Source organism: Salvelinus sp. IW2-2015, linkage group LG22 (genome assembly GCF_002910315.2).
Source record: "Salvelinus sp. IW2-2015 linkage group LG22, ASM291031v2, whole genome shotgun sequence".
Taxonomy (NCBI): Eukaryota; Metazoa; Chordata; class Actinopteri; order Salmoniformes; family Salmonidae; genus Salvelinus; species Salvelinus sp. IW2-2015.
This window is the reverse complement of record NC_036862.1, coordinates 2,200,052-2,219,435: the sequence shown is the minus strand read 5'-3', so window position 1 is coordinate 2,219,435 and position 19,384 is coordinate 2,200,052. Positions and strand designations below refer to the sequence as shown.

The 19,384-nt window shown below is 42.4% G+C and overlaps 1 protein-coding gene across 3 annotated transcripts in view; it reads left to right on the top strand.

The window, feature by feature from the left end:
* LOC111949527 (beta-1,3-glucosyltransferase) overlaps window positions 1–8,706 on the top strand; it is a 147,192-nt gene extending 138,486 nt beyond the window's left edge. For all 3 annotated transcript variants that reach the window (XM_070433940.1, XM_070433939.1, XM_023966787.3), the window contains 2 exons: window positions 6,285–6,429; window positions 7,988–8,706. In XM_070433940.1, the coding sequence (XP_070290041.1) occupies window positions 6,285–6,429; window positions 7,988–8,155 (313 nt within the window). In that variant the 3' untranslated portion in view covers window positions 8,156–8,706. The remainder of the gene's footprint in view (window positions 1–6,284; window positions 6,430–7,987) is intronic.
* Window positions 8,707–19,384: the final 10,678 nt, after the last annotated feature.

The following is a 19,384-nucleotide window of genomic DNA, read 5'->3' as shown; positions in this document are numbered from 1 at the left end:
TCAGGGAAGCCTCCTCCCTAAGTTTGTCTTACTCACCGCTTTAGCACACTCTGCAACCCTGATGTCCTTGCCGTGTCTGAATCCTGGCTTAGGAAGGCCACCAAAAATTCTGAGATTTCCATACCCAACTATAACACTTTCCGTCAAGATAGAACTGCAAAGGGAGGAGTTGCAATCTACTGCAGAGATAGTGCCTGCAAAGTTCTGTCATACTTTCCAGGTCTATGCCCAAACAGTTCGAACTTCTAATTTTTAAAAATTAATCTCTCCAGAAATAAGTCTCTCACTGTTGCCGCCTGCTACCGACCTCCCTCAGCTCCCAGCTGTGCCCTGGACACCATCTGTAATTGATCGCTCCCCATCTAGCTTCAGAGTTTGTTCTGTTAGGTGACCTAAACTGGGATATGCTTAACACCCCCGGCAGTCCTACAATCTAAGCTAGATGCCCTCAATCTCACACAAATCATCAAGGAACCCACCATATTGACATGCATGAGGCCAAGGCTTTTTCGATCACAGAAGTCAACAAATGAGGGTGCCTGGGGACATGCAGGGCCTGGGTTTACCTCCACATCACCCGAGGAACAGAGGAGTAGTAGGATGAGGGTGCGGCTAAAGGCTATCAAAACTGGTCGCCTAGAGCGTTGGGGACAAGGAATAAAAGGAGCAGATTTATGGSCGTGGTAGAATAGATTCTGGGCATAATGTGCAGACAGGGGTATGGTGGGGCACGGGTACAGCGRAGGCAAGCCCAGGCACTGGGTGATGATAAGAGAGGTTGTATCTCTGGMCATGCTGGTCTCAATGGGTGAGGTCACCGCATGTGTGGGAGATGGGACAAAGGAGGTATCAGAGGTACGGAGAGTGGAACTACGGGGTCCATTGCAAACCAAAACAATGATAACTAGCCTGAACAACAGTATACAAGGCATATTGATATTTGAGAGAGACATACAGTAAGGCATAAAGTGATTGCAGGTCTTGATTGGGAGAGCTAGCTAAAACAACAGGTGAGATAACAGYAGCTAGTCAGCTAACACAGCAACAGCAGGTAAAAATGGCGACGACTAGGCAGAGAGGGTCGGATTAACTACACACAGAGCCTGAGTTAAACACAGAGCCGACAGATAAAACACAARTAAACAGAATGGAGTACCGTGAATTAATGGACAGTCCAGCAGGCATCAGCTATGTAGCCAAGTGATCATAGTGTCCAGGGGGCAGCCGTAGATGGAGCAGGGAAGCCGCCACTAAGCTAGCACGCGGCGTTTAAAGTTAGTAGCCCGGTGGGTGGTCTGCTCAGACGGAGGGGGTCTGCTCAGACGGAGGCCGGTTGAGGGCACAGCGGATGGGGTATTCGTCTGCAGACCAGACGTGGTCGTGTCGACAGAGAATCCAAGCCGGATGGCGATGGCGAAAGAGAGGTTGTGATTGTAGAATTGTGTTTGCTAACTGGTGCTAGCTTCGTGGTGCGCTAGCTGCAAGCTAGCTGTGAGGATCAGAAGTAGTGGCTCAGGGATTACGGCAGGAATCCAGCGTTGTTGTCGAGAGACAGTCCGATGCTGGTAAATTGGTGAGTAATATCCAGKCTAATAACAGGGCTGGTGTCTGTGCAGAAGGTAAAAGCTGCTAGCAGCGGCTAAAAATGGCTAAATAGCTTGTAGCTGATTAGCTGGTTAGCTACTGGGGGTTCTTGAATGTGTTCCAAAGTAAAAAAATAATAGTGATTCTGTATCACATTGGGTGAGGTAGGTCGAAAAAAATCAAAAAAATCGAAAAGAGATAGAAAAAAAAAAGTTAATATATACAAGAAATACGAAAAATACAAACGTACACGAGAGGACTAAACAAACACGTCTACAATGCTACGCCATCTTGGATTCAACCTTGTGGAAGGGTACCCAAAATGTTTGACCCAAGTTAAACAATTTAAAGGCAATGCTACCAAATACTAATTGAGTGTATGTAAACTTCTGACCCACTGGGAATGTGATGAAAGAAATACAAGCTGAAATAAATCATTCTTTCTACTATTATTCTGACATTTCACATTCTTAAAATAAAGTGGTGATCCTAACGGACCTAAAACAGGGAATATTTACTAGGATTAAATGTCAGGAATTGTGAAAAACTGAGTTTAAATGAATTTGACTAAGGTGTATGTAAACTTCCGACTTCAACTGTATAAGTGTTGCTCTCCACTTTCCGGAGGACCTAGTTTTGAAATCAGTGTAATTAGAGTATGATAGCTAAGGAGAAAACACCTGTCTCCGGATAACATCTTCAAACTAAGGGTAACCATGGCATCCATGACAGGGCGAAGCATCCAACCATGATGTATATGGGTAAGGTACTCTATCTAGCTACATTGTCAGATATTATACATTTCTAATTTTGACAGTCATTTTCATTTCAAGTTAGTTTGCTGTTAGCTAGCTAGCTAACGTTAGCTGGCTGGCTCGCTAGCTAACGTTACGGGTATGATCTTATTATTTGTATCCCAGAGCCATTTGCTTGGCTAATTATAGCCTAATGTTATCTTGCTGACATTGAACCTGATTGGTTAGCTACATGCAGGGTAGTAACGTCATGAGTTGTGATTATGGTTCATTGTTTACCTAGCTAGCTACATGTCTTAACAAAAGACTCCACTATGCAAGTATCCATTTCAATAGAATGTCACTGCGACAGCTGTTGATAGATGTAGCTGGTAAATTCGCTCTGGCTATCTACACCAATTTCAGACCACGGGTAGGATAGTTTAGCTATCTACATTTTCAGCTATTACACATTTCTTATTTTGACAAAGTCTTTTCATTTCAAGTTAAAGTGTACCGTTAACTAGCTAGCTAATGTTAGCTGGCTGGCTCGCTAGCTATCGTTATGTGTATGATCTTATTATTCGTATCTCAGAGCCATTTTCTTGGCAAGTTATAGCCTAATGTTAGCTAGCTAACATTGAACATGGTTGGTTAGCTTGCTGCTGATTCATGCAGGGTAGTAACGTCATGAGTTGAGATTATGGTTCATTGTTTACCTACTGTAGCTAGCTACATGTCTTAACAAAAGACTCCAATATGCAAGAAACCATTTCGGGTGCGTTCGTAAATACAGTCTGGCCATCTACTCCGATTTCACTCTCGTCTGAGTGTGCCAGAGCACAGTGTAACTGATGAATGTATGAATGCTCAACACCCGTTGAATATTGCTGGTGTCAGTAAACGTCGCCAAAAAAGTGTAAGTAACTTGTTGCCAGCAGCACAGTTAGTCACCAACGCTCTGGATAACATGAACACAGCCTAACCAGCTCAGCTAGGGTGAGTAAAATGGTCAGAGTGGGGTGTTCTCTCATTTGTGTCTGGAATGCTCGGATCGACCCTACTCATCGGCCAGAGTGTCCAGTGTGCACTCTGAACGCTCCGAGAGCGAAACACTGAGTTTACGAACGGACAATCTGACAGCACAGTTGCAGTCACCAACACTCTGGATAACATAAAAACAGCCTAACCAGCTCTGCTAGGGCGAGTAATGTTCAGTGGGCTGTTCTCTCATTTGTGTCTGGAAGTAGCTTGCAAGTTAGCCAGTTAACTTGGGTGCTTGACTGCTGTTGTTAGTACAGAATGCTCGGATCAACCCTTGAAGAGATGGGTCGGGCTAAAGCTTAAGAGGGTGTGAACGATGCTGAAGGGGCGTAGACAAAGAAGAGCACTCCAGTTGGTACCACCACATTCAAAGGCCATTTTCTCAAAAGTGAGGTTACAAGTTTATCAACTTTCAAAGCAGAGTTACTTTCCCATTGTTCCTCAAATGCAGTGTATGATATACCATTTTATAGCTCTCCGTCTCTGCTTTCATCCAATGTAAAATACACCATTTCAAATGTTGCTAACATAAGACTGGATCAAGGCGGTCGGTCACATATGGATTTGGTCTCTCTTACCAAATAGGTCTCTCTTCTGTATATCACCTCTACCTTGTCAAACACAACTGATTGGCTCAAATGCATTAAGAAGGAAAGAAGTTCCCCAATTTAACTTTTAACAAGGCACACCTGTTAATTGAAATGCATTCCAGGTGACTACCTCATGAAGCTGGTTGATAGAATGCGAAGACAAAGGGTGGCTACTTTGAAAAATTCAAAATAAAAACACTTTTTTTGGTTGATTGATTCCATATGTGTTATTTCATGGTTTTGATGTCTTCACTATTATTTTACAATGTAGAAAATAGTACAAATAAAGGAAAAACTCTGCAATGAGTAGGTCTGTCCAAACTTTTAACTGGTACTGTATGCACGAAATGTTTCGAATGGGAAACATGCGGACGCCTTAAGACAGATGTCGCTTTTATCTTTTTTCAGACGATTTTGTAATACATTAATGATTTTACTTGTCTGAATCGAATATTCCCATTTCTTATCAAGAGGTGTGTCCCGTTCCTGACCTTATTTCCTTTGTTTAGTCTTTGTTTAGTTGGTCAGGACGTGAGCTGGGTGGGCATTCTATGTTGTGTGTTTCTATGTTGGGTTTGTTGTTTGGCCTAATATGGTTCTCAATCAGAGGCAGGTGTTTGTCATTGTCTCTGATTGGGAACCATATTAAGGTAGCCTGTTTGCACTGTTGGTTTGTGGGTGATTGTTTCTGTCCTTGTGTTCTGCACCAGATAGGACTGTTTTCGGTTTTCACATTTATTGTTTTGTAGCTTGTAGTGTTCACGTTATTATTCTTTATTAAACATGTTGAACACTAGCCGCGCTGCGTTTTGGTCCTCTCCTTCATCCCAGGAAGAAAGCCGTTACAAGGTGAAAAGGAAATATTCCTGAACTTTAGGCTACACATTTGATATTTGAAACAAAATCGTGATTGTGTTGTATTTCGAATCAAACAATATTGTATTCTAATATAGGTGAGGATAGTGGAGATTATTTATTTAAGATCACGTTGTTCTACTAATATAAGACTCAATAGTGAACCTTTATAATTTAGTACAGCGCTACTGTACAAAATAGTAATTAGGCCAGTAGGCCTACCGTGGCATATTGTAGCCTACGTTATTGAAGAAACAATGTCTGAATATGAAAAAAATATAGTAGGGAGAGTAATTTCGTGCTATTTGGAAGTCGTTATCCAAAGAAACAGATGCAAAGTGTTCCGTTTTATAATTATATTTACATTTTTAATCACAGCCATTGCTGCAACCAATATCACTTTAATTTACAATGTGGTAGGCTAATTATTTTAAAAGTAGGTTTTTAATAACTTTCTTTTCTCCAAGTTATTGACATGGGTTATGTTTCCAGTTTAATCATGTTATTTCAGTTGTAATGTGTCACATTCTTCCATTTACCTTTTTCATATTTCGATTTCATTGTTCTTAATGGGATGTTTTTTCATTGGGGCGGAAGTAGTGAAGGCAGACAATGACCATTTCCCATGCCATTTCTGCTGTCTAGTATTAAGCTGGTTTGACACAATAACAGCGTCAGATCATCTGGTCTAGTAGTTTCATTGTGCATTATTTTGTTGCAAAAAATAGTTATTTTAGCTCGGAGCTACGTGTAATCTCCCGTTTAGTAGCGTGTCAATAAATCCAGCGGCAACCTGCAGGTAATCTGCCCGGTTCCGCGTCTTCGTTGCAATCAGGCCATTCATTCATACATATTTGTGGGATCTGTGTGTGTACAGTACATGTGATATTACCAGACTACCATGCGAAGGGTCGCTCTTCACTGGAAATATTCAACATAAACCTTTAAAGTCCTACTCCAGTCTCCTTTTCAACTCTTTTATCACCTAGTTCTTAACAAAAGGCACATCGTAATAGGTGGTCCACGTGTCCTCTGACATGGCACAAATGGAGTGGGGGGGTTTTCCTCTTTTGTTCTCTATTGCTCCTATTTTGTTCCTCAAGCAAGGGCCTATGACATCAGAGCGCACCACCAGACCTTTAATGGCCTACCCAATGAATTTTGCAAAATTTTTGGTTGAAAAACACAATTTTTCTCWAAACATATTTGTTTACCTGTGTGTACATTACTGTATGTATACATGTGATATTGTTTTTCAACCAAAAACAAATAGCTGGAATGCGTCTAAGTTGTCAATCCACCTTGTTCTCCCTTAATTGTGTTGGTCAGAGTAGTGATGTTGATGTGTGTGTTAATAACAATAATAATAATCATTGATTGGATTCTCCTCCTAGGTGCTCAATCATTTTCTGTGCCAGAATGATCAGCACACACAAGCTAATGTGTGTTTGTGTGTTTGTGTGTTGTGTCCTGTCAGGATGGTGTTCAGTCGGGCCGCGGTGGTGAGGCTCCTGGCCAGTGACTGCAAGTGTTACAGTAATGACGCCCCTGATGACATGGTGCTGGGGATGTGTCTCAATGCTCTGGGGCTCCCTGTCACACATAGCTCCCTCTTCCACCAGGTAAAACACTGGCCTTACCCATTACCCTTATGTCAGGAACCCACAGTTTGGAGTTGTATTGGCATGATTCGTGTCACATACTATTTTCATGATTGTTCATTGAATGATCGTATATGATAAATGGCAGCTCTAGAGTCGCTCAGTGTGGCAGGGTCAACAATAGCCGATTTACTGCACTTGTGATTTCCTGACAACACCAAATCTTCCCAAACAAAAGTCTAGCATGTCAGAAGTGTCTGTGCTGTGTGAACCCTGCTACAAAGGAGATTCCACGCCAATAGGAACGCTGACATGCACTGTAGAAAAGATGAAGCAATTGGGATATCTTTCTACACAGCATGTTATCTAACATTTTCTACACCCTAATTGACCATTTCTAAGTATCCGATTTTATTAACCATATTGTAGGCCTACTAGAACACAGATCATTGCAGATTTGACAAATAAGCACTTTCTGCTATCTTCTATTTTGAAAAGACAAATTCAAATCAAAAGAAATGTAACTTAATTTATACAAGTGGTAAGTGAGAACACCCTTCAGGTAGCAAATCCCTAAAGATGTATCAGCTGTTATGTCGTACAGTGGAGCACATCCACTGCACGACATGGCAAAGGAGTTTGGATGATCAAAACTGCACTGTGGGAGAGAGCCATTACCTTATAAATGTTTATCCATTACCCTTACCTAAGTACTACATAGAGCCATGTACTACATAGAGCCATGACTACATGGAACTCTATTCCACATCAGGTAACTGATGCAAGCAGTAAAAATGTTAAAACGGATAGAAATATACCTTATGGAACAGCGGGGACTGTGAAGCAACACAAACATAGGGTTAGGGTTACTATTGTAAAGTGGTTGTTCCACTGGATATCATAAGGTGAATGCACCAATTTGTAAGTCGCTCTGGATAAGAGCGTCTGCTAAATGACTTAAATGTAAATGTAAATAGGCACATGCATACTCACACACGATAACATACGCACTACACATACACATGGATTTTGTACTTTAGATATGTGGAAGTGGTGGAGTAGGGGCCTGAGGGCACACAGTGTGTTGTGAATGTATTGTAATGTTTTAAATGTTTGCTGGACCCCAGGAAGAGTAGCTAATGGGGATCCATAATAAATACACAACCCCAAAACTTATCTAATAAGTTACCTAAGACCTAATATTCTTTACCCCAATTTTTTTAAATTCACAGTACGTCAATTTCACAGTTCGACAATGGTTGTTGTAGCAAGGCTCAGGTAACAAAGACACTAGCCTTTGGTATCCAATAGCCAATATCTCTCCTTAGTTTCCTCCTCACTTTCTCCTCATCCCCTGGGGGACTGGTTGTCTCTGATTGTACCAGTGTATTTAATAACCCTGTTTAAGAGTAGCAATTACAGCAGTCTCCAGTGTAGTCTCCTGTGGCTGACAGAAATGGAAGGTGTTGAAAGGAATTGTTCACTCAAATGACAAAATGGCATATTGGTTTCCTTGCCCTGTAAGCGGTCTGTGGACAAGGTAAGGGAGGCAGGTATAATAATTGTTATGTCCCTCCAGGCTCGACCTGAAGACTACTCCAGAGACTTCCTAGCCCACCAGGTGCCCATCTCCTTCCACAAACACTGGAACATCGACCCCATCGCAGTCTTCAACAGGTGGCTAAAGGACGAGTCGAGGTCAACAAGCCCACACGGACTAAACAAGAGCACCAAGGAAGAGTTATAGTCACTCAGACAGTATCAGTCTTAGTGTGTGTGTGTGGAGTCATGGACAAACAAATTGAAAGCATGTTTCCTCCGTCGGTGTAAATGTTTTCTATATTGTTAATCTTGCGGAGATATAATTTGGAAGGTTCATGCAGGTCTCTGTCCATGAATGTGTGTTTGGGAACTTATTCATGACTGAGGCCAGGCACGTTAGAGCAGCCCACTACTATGGACTTTCAAAGGTAATTTACGCTTGGGCCAACATGCTCAACATTTACCATGAATGCGATCTCCGCAAACTTCGGGTAAAACGCCTTTAGAAGGCACATTGTCGACTGTCTAGCACGCAGTATTGTATTGAATCCCGGCCACAGTTTCAATATATTTGCATGTTGAGGTTGTCAGTGTGTGTTCGGATCTTGTCTGTGTATATTTATAGTATGATATAATCCATTTCTTGCCAAATTGAACAATGAAACTCTTTTTTTTTTTTTTAAAGGATATATCTCAACATTATTGCTACATGCTGTACAATGTGTACTATTTTTATAAAAACGTGTTTGCGCTGTCGTAATGGAGTTTTATTTCTGCCATTTGGTTTCAGGATTAATTCATTAGTATTAATTCTGACTGTAAATATCAAAACAAAACAAATACTGTTTAATGGAATTTTAAATAGAATCTTAGAGAAATGTCTCCAGATGTTTTGTTGATGATAACTTTGAAAGCAAAGGGCCTTTGGGGGGGGMATATTTCCGTCATGACACACGAGCTTTCCTCATTACTTCATGAATGATCAGTTTTAACTTGTGTAACTTTATTTATGGAAGGCTTATCAGTACAGGGCTAGCATGGGGACAGGGATGTGGTTAAATTCATCTTTAATACGTCAAACTCCTTCCATGGAGGTCCTAGTGTCTGCAGGTTTTTGTTTTTTCCTTTTCAATTAAGCCCTAGACAACCAGGTGTGGGGACCTTACTAATTAGTGAACTTAATTCATCAATCAAGTACACAAGGGAGGAGGGAAAACCAGTAGACATTCGGCCCTCCATGGAATGAGTTTGACACCTGCTTTATGTGGTGTAAAGTCAAGATTGAGTCATTCCCCAAGAATAGAGTGTCCTCTTGTATTTATTATGGCAAAATTAAGGCAGTTATACAATATTAAAATACATTCATAACAGATTTCACAACACACTAAGTGCGTGCCCTCAGGCCCATAATCCGCTACCACATATCTACAATATAAAATCCATATGTATGTGTGTGTTATGTGGCAGACCAGGGGGTTGGGTCAAGACGTTTACACAGATCAGACACAGACAGAGTAGGATTAGCTCAGTTTCAAGGGTGTTTATTTAATAATAAATCAAAAGAAAAGGATAGGTCTCCCCCATGAGACCCTCTCCGGGATACCATCTTCTGGGCTCCGGGTCTTGCTGTATCTGAATATCTGAATGAATATGTATGAACTTTCCAATTTGTAAGTCGCTCTAGATAAGAGCGTCTGCTAAATGACTTAAATGTAAATGTAAATGTATCCTGTGGGGATCAAAAACTGAACTCACTCCTGTTACCTCTGCAACCGTCCCCAGCTATACAGGAGTCCTTTCATCCCCCACGCTCTCTCCCATGTCTTTATGGGACTTGTACAGCTGATGAGCAATCAGCCCTTGATTATTCACCAACTCCCAATCAGCCCCAATTAGTCCTGGCCGGAGAGCCCGTCGAGACCTGGCACGTCCAGCAGATGGAGCCATCGCCTCGTGATGTATACTCCGTCTGTCACCAGGCCTCGACGAGTCTCCCCCTGGTGGCTGACCTGCTGTACGCCACAGTTATCGTGTGTGTATGCATGTGTCTGTGTTTGTGTTGCTTCACAGTCCCTGCTGTTCCATACGGTGTATTTTTCTCAGTTTCTTTCTCAGATTTGACTGCTTGCATCAGTTACCTGATGTGGAATAGCTCTATGTAGTATGTAGTGCTGTGCGCCTCCCATAGTCTGTTCTGGACTTGGGGACTGTGAAGCGACCTCTGGTGGCATGTCTTGTGGGGTATGCATGGGTGTCTGAGCTGTGTGCTAGTCGTTTAAACAGACAGCTCTGTGCTTTCAATATGGCAATACCTCTCACAAATACATTGCTACATTTCCACATTATTTATTACAAGATATAGTTGAGGTTTATGGTTCAGTGAATGATTTGTCCCAAATACAATGCTTTTCGTTTTTGAAATATTTAGGACTAACTTATTCCTTGCCACCCATTCTGAAACTAACCGCAGCTTTTTAAGTGTTGCAGTCATTTCATTCGCTGTAGTAGCTGACGTGTATAGGGTGAGTCATCCGCATACATAGACACACTGGCTTTACTCAAAGCCAGTGGCATGTCATTAGTAAAGATTGAAAAAAGTAAGGAATTCCATATTCTACCTTGATTATGTTGGAGAGGCTCCCATTAAAGAACACCCTCTATGTTCTGTTAGACAGGTAACTCATCTCCACAATATAGCAGGGTGTGTAAAACCATAAACTCCAAAGCTTTTTACTGTTATTCTTTATTTCATATATCTTTGTTTCATAGTGTAGTTTCTTCTTTTTATTTAGTTTAGTCACATGATTTCTCAATTTGCAGTACGTTTACCAATCGGTTGTGCAGCCAGGCTTATTTGCCATTGCTTTTGCCTCATCCCTCTCAACCATAAAMTTTTTCAATTCCTCATCAATCCACAGGGATTTACCAGTTTTTACAAGCATTTTCTTAATGGGTGCATGCTTATCAGTAACTGCGTAAGCAATTTCATAAATGTGTCAAGTGCAGCGTCTGGTTGATCCTCACTACACACCATGTACCAACAAATATTCTTTACATCAACAACATAGGAATCACTACAAAATGTATTGTTTGACCTCTTATACACTATATTAGGCCCAGCCTTTGGAACTTTGGTTTTCCTAGATACGGCTACTATATTGTGATCACTACATCCGATGGATGGATACTGCTTTCAAGCAGAATTAGTAAAGATGTGATTGATACATGTTGATTATTTCATTCCTGTGCTGTTTGTAACTACCCTGGTAGATAACCTAAACCAGGTTGCAGGCACTGGTTACAGTTTGAAGCTTTTTCTTGAGTGGGCAGCTTGATGATTTTGTTTTTTTAACCTTTATATAACTAGGCAAGTCAGTTAAGAACAAATTCTTATTTTCAATGACGGCCTTTTTTACCTTGTCAGCTCGGGGATTCGACCTTTCGGTTACTAGTCCAACGCTCTAACCACTAGGCTACCTGCTGCCCCGAATGTGAGTCAATATTTAAATTAATTGAATTCAATTAGCTTTATTGGCATGAAGAAACAATGTACATATTGCCAAAGCTTATTTTGGAGATTTACAATAATAACATAATACAAATAATAATAGTCAATATTGTCAATGGGACAACAGAAACAACAATAATCAAGGGTCAAAATAACCATACGTTGATCAATAACAATAAGCATAGAGGACATATGCAGGTTGGTTGGTCTGTCAGACACTGTCCCTCATCTTATGGCAGGCAGCAATGTAGTGCGCTGCCAACCCACAGTTCTCTGCGTCCTCCCCCAACAGGATGGGTAGCCTATTCTCATCAGAGTGGTCTTTCAAACCTTGAATAAGGGATTTACATTTGGGGAAATGCCACTCTAATTGTTTAATATTTTTTACATTTTGTCAGGAAATGCAGCTCTGTCTCGGGTTCTGCTGTGGTGCAGTGGTTGCACAGCCTTTCCTCTTCAGGGAGCCAGGTTTTCCTGTGTCTACCCTTCTCAATGGCAAGGCTGTGCTCACTGAGCCTGTACTTTGTCAAGGTTTTTCTAAGGTTTTGATCAGTAACCATGGTCAAATAGTTAGCCACGGTGTAGAGTCGATTTAGGGCCAGATAGCACTGCATTTTGCTTTGTGCTTGTGTTTCCCAATAAGCAATGTAGTTTTGTTTATTCTGATTGATTGGATGTTCTGGTCCCGAGGCTTCAGTGTGTTAGTAGAACAGGTTTGTGAACTCAGCCCCAGGACCAGCTGGATGAGGGGACTCTTTTTTTTGCTCAGCTCTTGGCATTGCGGGGCTTGGTAATGATACAGTATAAGAGGGGGTCATTGTATTTTAGATGTTACCAAAACTTAATAGCCTTTTTTTTGTTTTTATTATTAGTGGATATTGGCCTAATTCTGCTCTGCATGCATTGTTTGTAGTTTTTCTCTGGACATGTAGGAGAATCTTACAGAACTCTGCATGCAGGGTTTCAATGGGGTGTTTGTCCCATTGGGTGAAGTCTTGTTTTCAAGTGGACCCCACACCTCACTACCATGAACTGCAATTGGTTCAATGACACATTCAATTAGTTTTAGCCACTTAAGGTATTTCAATTTGAATACATTTTTTAATGGCGTAGAATGCTCTGCGTGCTTTCTCTCTCAGTTCATTCACTGCCTAATTAAGGTGTCCAGTTGAGCTTATTTTTAAACTTAAGTAGTTGTAGTGTGTGCAGTACTCTATATATTTTGTACCAATTGAGAACTTTTTATCTAATTCCCAGAGATCTGGATCTTCTCTAGAAAAGTCATTATTTTTGTCTTTTTGGGGTTTACTGCCAGGGCCCAGATCTTGCAGTACTGCTCTAGCAGGTGGGTGCTGTGGGTGACAGCAGGCACAGGTCATCTGCGAAGAGCAGGCATTTAACCTCTGAATTGTGGAGCCTAACACCAGGGGCTGAGGATTTTCTAGAATAGTGGCCAACTTGTTGATGTAAATATTGAAGAGTGCAGGGCTCATATTGCAACCATGGCGAAGGCCCCGCCCCGGTTAAAAAATTATGTTATTTTCTTGCCAATTTTGATGCTGCACGTGTTGCCAGTATACATTGCTTTAATTATGTCATATGTTTTACCCCCTACACCACTTTCAATAACTTAGTTAAACAGTCCTGTATGCCAAATAGAATCAAATGCTTTTTGGAAGACGATAATGCAAGCGTATATTTTGGTAATATTTTGGTGGACATGTTTATCCATCAGGGTGTGTAGGGTGTAAATATGATCGGTCATGCAATGTTTTGGTATACATCCKATTAGTATTWTACTCAAGTAGTGTGATCAGGTGCYACAAAGAGGAATTTWGGAAAATTACAATTGRCGCCGGAGGGGATGGCAACCRTTTTATGGGCTACTAACCAACTGTGCTATTTTGTTTGTTTTTTCACATTGTTTGTAACTTATTTTGTACATAATGTTGCTTCTACCGTCTCTTTTGACCGAAAAGATTATTCACCTCGAACTGCACAAAGATTTTTCCTTTAAATGACTCCGACGTGAAGGCTATACTGCTTCCCCAAGACCAGGCCCAAATCCCTGTCATTCGCGTGAAGAAAAGACGGAAATACAGGGGGTGGAGATCAGGGTGTTGGCAAGTGGGTAACCCGTCTCAACCATCTGTTCTATTGGCCAACGTGCAATCACTGGAAAATAAACGGGATGATCTCTGTTCGAGATTATCCTACTAACGGGACATTGAAAACTGTAATGTCTTATGTTTCACTGAGTCGTGGCTGAACCTCGACACCGATAATAAAGAGCTGTCTGGGTTTTCCGTGAATGGGCAGGACAGAACAGCTACGTCTGGTAAGACGAGGGGTGAGGGTGTGTCTATTTGTCAATAACAGCTGGAGCGCGATGTCTAATATTAAAGAAGTCTCGAGGTACTGCTTGCCTGAAGTAGAGTACCTCATGATAAGCTGTAGACCACACTATCTACCATATATATTATTTGTAGCTGTCTATTTAACATCACAAACCGATGCTGGCACTAAGACTGCAATGAACGAGCTGTATAAGGCCATAAGCAAACAAGAAAATGCTCATCCAGAAGCAAGCTAACTTAAATCAATGTTACCTAATTTCTGCCAGCATGTCACATGCAACCAGAGGAAAAAAAACTGAAGACCACCTTTACTCCACTCACAGAGACGCATACAAAGCTCTCCCTCGCCCTCCATTTGGCAAATATGACCATAATTCTATCCTCCTGATTCCTGCTTACAAGCAAAAACTAAAGCAGGAAGTACCTGTCACAGCCTGATCTGTTTCACCTGTCTTTGTGCTTGTCTACCCCTTCAGGTGTTGGCCACTACGAATACCTGGTCATGCAATTTGGACTTACCTACGCCCCTGCTGTGTTCCCTGCCCTGGTTAATGCCGTTCTCCACGACATGTTGAACCGGTTCGTTTTCGTTTTCTCCCACTCAGCCCAAGAACACGTGCTCCAATTCCGACAGGTCCTCCAGCGCCTCCTGGAGAAACAGCTTTTTGTGAAAACGGAGAAATGCGAATTCCATCGTCACACCAACCCCTTCCTTGGTTACATCATCGCTGCAGGGAATGCACAAATGGACCCCATGAAGGTGAGAGCGATGGTGGACTGGCCTCAGTCTACGTCTAGAGTGCAGATGCAACGTTTCCTGGGATTTGCCAACTTCTATTGTTGCTTTATCCGGGGTTACAGCACCCTGGCTTCCACGCTGTCTGCACTCACCTCTCCCAAKGTTCCATTCTTATGGTCCCCAGCTGGTCCCGGGATCTCAAGCACCGCTTCACCACAGCTCCCATATTGGTTCATCCTGACCCGTCCCGTCAGTTCGTGGTGGAGACCGATGCTTCGGATGTCGGARTGGRGGCTGTCCTGTCCCAGCGTTCTGCCCTGGACCTCAAGCTTACATCCCTGCGCCGCCTTCTCCCATCACCTCAACGCCACAGAGAGGAACTACGATGTGGGGAGTGGTGAGCTTCACGTGGTAAAGATGGCGTTGGAGGAGTGGAGACACTGGTTGGAGGRGGGATGAACCACAAGAACCTGGAATATCCCTGCACCGCAAAGCGTCTCAATTCCAGGCAAGCTAGGTGGGCCCTGCTTTTCACCCGGTTTAACTTCACCCTCTCCTACCGACCAGGATCCAAGAACATCAAGCTGGATGTGCTGGGACGCCCCTATAGCCCCGCGGCTACATCCTCGGACCCCGAGACCATCCTTCCCATCTCATGTCTGGCGACGGCACTCAGCTGGGGAATAGGGAAGCAGGTCCATGATGCGCAGCGTTCCCAGCCGAACCYCGGGGGACTAGATAAMTGGATGTTTGTGCCTGATGCTGTCCGCTCCTCAGTCCTGGAGTGGGCTCAGGCTTGCCTGCCACCTGGGCTCCCGACACCTACCATGGTCCTGGCCTTGTGCGCGTTCGTCATCGCCTGCACAGTCTGTGCGCAGAACAAGACTCCTCGGCAAGTTCTGGCTGGTCTTCTTCAACCACTGTCTGACCCTCAACGTCCCTGGTCTCACATACCCCTGGACTTTGTCACGGCTCTTCTTCCGTCTGATGACAACACCGCCATCCTGACAGTAGTGGACCGGTTTTCCAAAGCCGCCAGTCGGAGCGAGCCAATCAAGACTTGGAGACGACTCTTCGCTGCCTTGTCTCCACCAACCCCACCACCTGGAACCAGCAACTCATGTGGGTTGAATACGCCCGCAACACTGGGCTCTCGCCTTTCGAGTGTTCCCTGGTGTATCAGCCCCCGCTCTTCCCGGAGCAAGAGGCTAAGGTTGGCATTCCCTCAGCCCAGATGTTTGTCCGCCGCTGTCGCCGTACCTGGAAGAGAGCCCGGTCTGCTCTTTTCAAGACCACCTCCAGGTATCAACGACAAGCAGACTGCCCCCAGACCTCGGCTCCCCAGTATCGTATGACTGTCCACTCATGACCTGCCCCTCCGGGTGGATTCCCGCAAACTTTCGCCACGCTTTGTCGGCCCTTTCCCCATCTCCAAGATCATTAGCCCCTTTCCTGTTTGTCTTCTGTTGACCCGTACTCTCCGTATTCATCCCACTTTTCATGTGTCTAGGATTAAACCTATGTCTCACAGCCCTTTGTCTCCTGTTTCCAGGTACTGTAACACAATGATCTGTTTCATCTGTCTTTGTGCTTGTCTCCACCCACCTCCCCAGTGTATTTATACCTGTGTTCTCTGTTTGTCTGTTGCCTGTTCGTCTTGTCTTGTCAGGTCTTACCAGCATGTTTTCCCGTCTCCCTGCTTTCTCATATTCTGTTTCCCCGGTTCTGACCATTCTGCCTGCCCTGACCCCGAGCCTGCCTGCCGTTCTGTACCTGCCGTTCTGTACCTGCCGCTCTGTATACCTGCCGTTCTGTACCTGCCTAACTCTGAGCCGTTTACGAACCTCTGCCTGTCCTGACCCCGAGCCTGCCTGCTGTTCTGTACCTTATTGACTCTGCCCTGGAWTACGGACCTCTGCCTGCCTTTGACCTGTCTTTTGCTTGCCTCCTGTTTGGGTCAATAAACATCTTTAACTCTAGCTGTCTGCATCTGGGTCTTATCCTGAGTTCTGATAGTACCAGTGACTCGCTGAATACTGAAGTGGTCAGATAACGTGGAGGCTATGTTACAGGACTGTTTTGCTAGCACAGACTGGAATATGTTTCGGGATTCATCCAATGGCATTGAGGAGTACACCACCTCAGTCACTGGCTTCATCAATAAGTGCGTCAATGACGTYGTCCCCACATATCTCAACCAGAAGCAATGGATTACAGGCAACATCCACACCAAGCTAAAGGGTAGAGCTGACCATTTCAAGGAGCGGGTGTTGTAACTTTAATGGGTTACAGATTTAATGTTTAAGTTAATTCATCGAGCTCTATCTAAAGATATTTGTAATTGTATTAGAATTTGTGTGTTGGAGATTGAGAGAACTACATACATATTTTGTACTGGTTAGTATTGAATTAGGCTTTTGACTGCAAGTTCCAGAATGCCTTGCGACAGGAAGTAGAGAGCGAACGCGCTCGTTAAGTGCAATTGACTGGTGATTATTTTGACTCCTTTCTGCTAGCAACTCATTATTCATTGTTCTGTAGAATCTAAAGTTTGTAAATGTAACGTGAACAAGTATTATTACTAAAAGAAGCTTTCATATCAAACCCCACGTCCCGAGTCATTACTTTGAAGATAGTTATTCTATAGCGGGACACTAACGTTTTAAGAAATCCTGCTATGCCAAAGCGTCAGTACAGRACTAAGATTGAATCGTAATACATCGGCTCTGATGCTCATCAGATGTGGGAGGGCGTGCAAACTATTACAAATTACTAAGGGAAACCCAGCCGTGAGCTGCCCAGTGACGCAAGCCTACCAGATGTGCTAAATGCCTTTTATGCTTGCTTCAAGGAAAGCAACACTGAAGCATGCATGAGAGCACAAGCTATTCTGGATGACTGTGTGATCACGCTCTCCGTAGCCGTTGTGAGCAAGACCTTTAAACAGGTCAACATTCACAAGGCTGTGGGTCAGACGGATTACCAGGACGTGCACTCCGAGCATGCGCTGACCAACTGGCAAGTGTCTTCACTGACATCACTGAGAGAATGATTAATTTCAGCTTTCATCACATTCCCAGTGGGTCAGAAGTTTACATACACTCAATTAGTATTTGGTAGCATTGCCTTTAAATTGTTTAACTTGGGTCAAAGGTTTTGGGTACCCTTCCACAAGCTTCCCACAATAGGTTGGGTTAATTTTGACCCATTGCTCCTGACAGAGCTGGTGTAACTGAGTAGGCCTCCTTGCTCGCACACGCTTTTTCAGTTCTGCCCACAAACCTTCTATAGGATTGAGTACAGGGCTTTGTGATGGACACTCCAATACCTTGATTTTGTGTCCTTAAGCCATTTTTCCACAACTTCAGAAGTATGTTTGGGGTCATTGTCCATTTGGAAAACAATTGCAACCAAGCTTTAACTTCCTAAGTGTATGTAAACTTCCGACTTCAACTGTACATGGTACTTTTTATATAAAGCAGTCACATATAATAATAATAATAATTGTAATACATTTCCAAACATAAACTCTTTAATCCCAACCCTCAGCCAATCTCAGCCCATCCCACCTATCACCATAGACCACCCTTGTTTGGTTTCCATGTGCCATATATTTTCAATTGTGCTGTGATGTTTTACAAAATGTACATTATCCACAGATTGTGAGCTAAAGAGTACTTTTATGAGTACTTTTATATTATTTATTTACTGGACTATGGCTTTCCAAATCACCCAACACCTGTGAACCTGTGACCAGAAACAAGCTACATCGGGGCAATACCAGAATAAATGATCTATTGATTCTGTCCTTTTGCAAAAATCTACAGAGCTGAGATTGTTGTATTCCCTATAAATAGATAGCATTCTGTTGGTGGAAAGAATTTTATATAATATTTAGATTGAAAAACTTGTTGAATCAAGTGGAGTATTTTTGTACCAGTTCCTAACTCCTCCGTTTCTATTCATAATATCTTAACAAATTTAAATACAATTATTTTTTAACAAAAATAATGTTTTTTTTATTCATTAGTATATTTGAATTTAATCATAACATTTGTTGTAATATTTGTTCTATATTTTCTGGAGGGAAAAACTGAAATTGTAACCAGCTTTGTATGGCTTTTTTTAAGAAAGGTGATAATTTAAACTAAATTTCATTTTCAATTTGTCGGAAATGAGAAGTTGTAATCTGTATAAAGGCAATTTTTGAATGAAGGATGAGCCTTTCTTAATAATCTACCGAGAACCATTTTAGGTTTAAGTCTATTATGTATGATTGAAGCTTTTAGTGAGAGCTTTATTTTACTTTAATTTTAGCCCGCCCAAACTAATATTCATTATATAAATAGACACGTTTCATTTTGTCTGGCTTAGCATTGTTTTTAAATGAAATATATTTTTGCTCATAGGATTTAAAAAAGGAGTCACCTAGAGTAGGCAGTGCCATTAGTAAGTAAGTAAACTGTGATAGGACCAAAGAGTTCATCATAGACAAGTATTTTTCTCTCCATGGTTGCAGAGTCTTTAAAACCTTTTTTCTCAATAGGGGCGCTATTATTCACTTTGTAAAAAATCTGTCCCAAATTTAAACTGCCTCGTACTCAATTCTTGCTCGTACAAATATGCATTATTATTATTACTATTGATAGAAAACACTCTCCTAGTTTCTAAAACCGTTTGAATTATATCTGTGAGTAAAAACAGAACTCATTTTTGCAGCAAACTTCCTGCCAGGAAGTGAAAAATCTGAAAATCGAGGGCTCTGTTCCGGGGCCTTCCTATTAATTGCCTTGAAATCTATGGATCTACATGCACTGCATACGCCTTCCA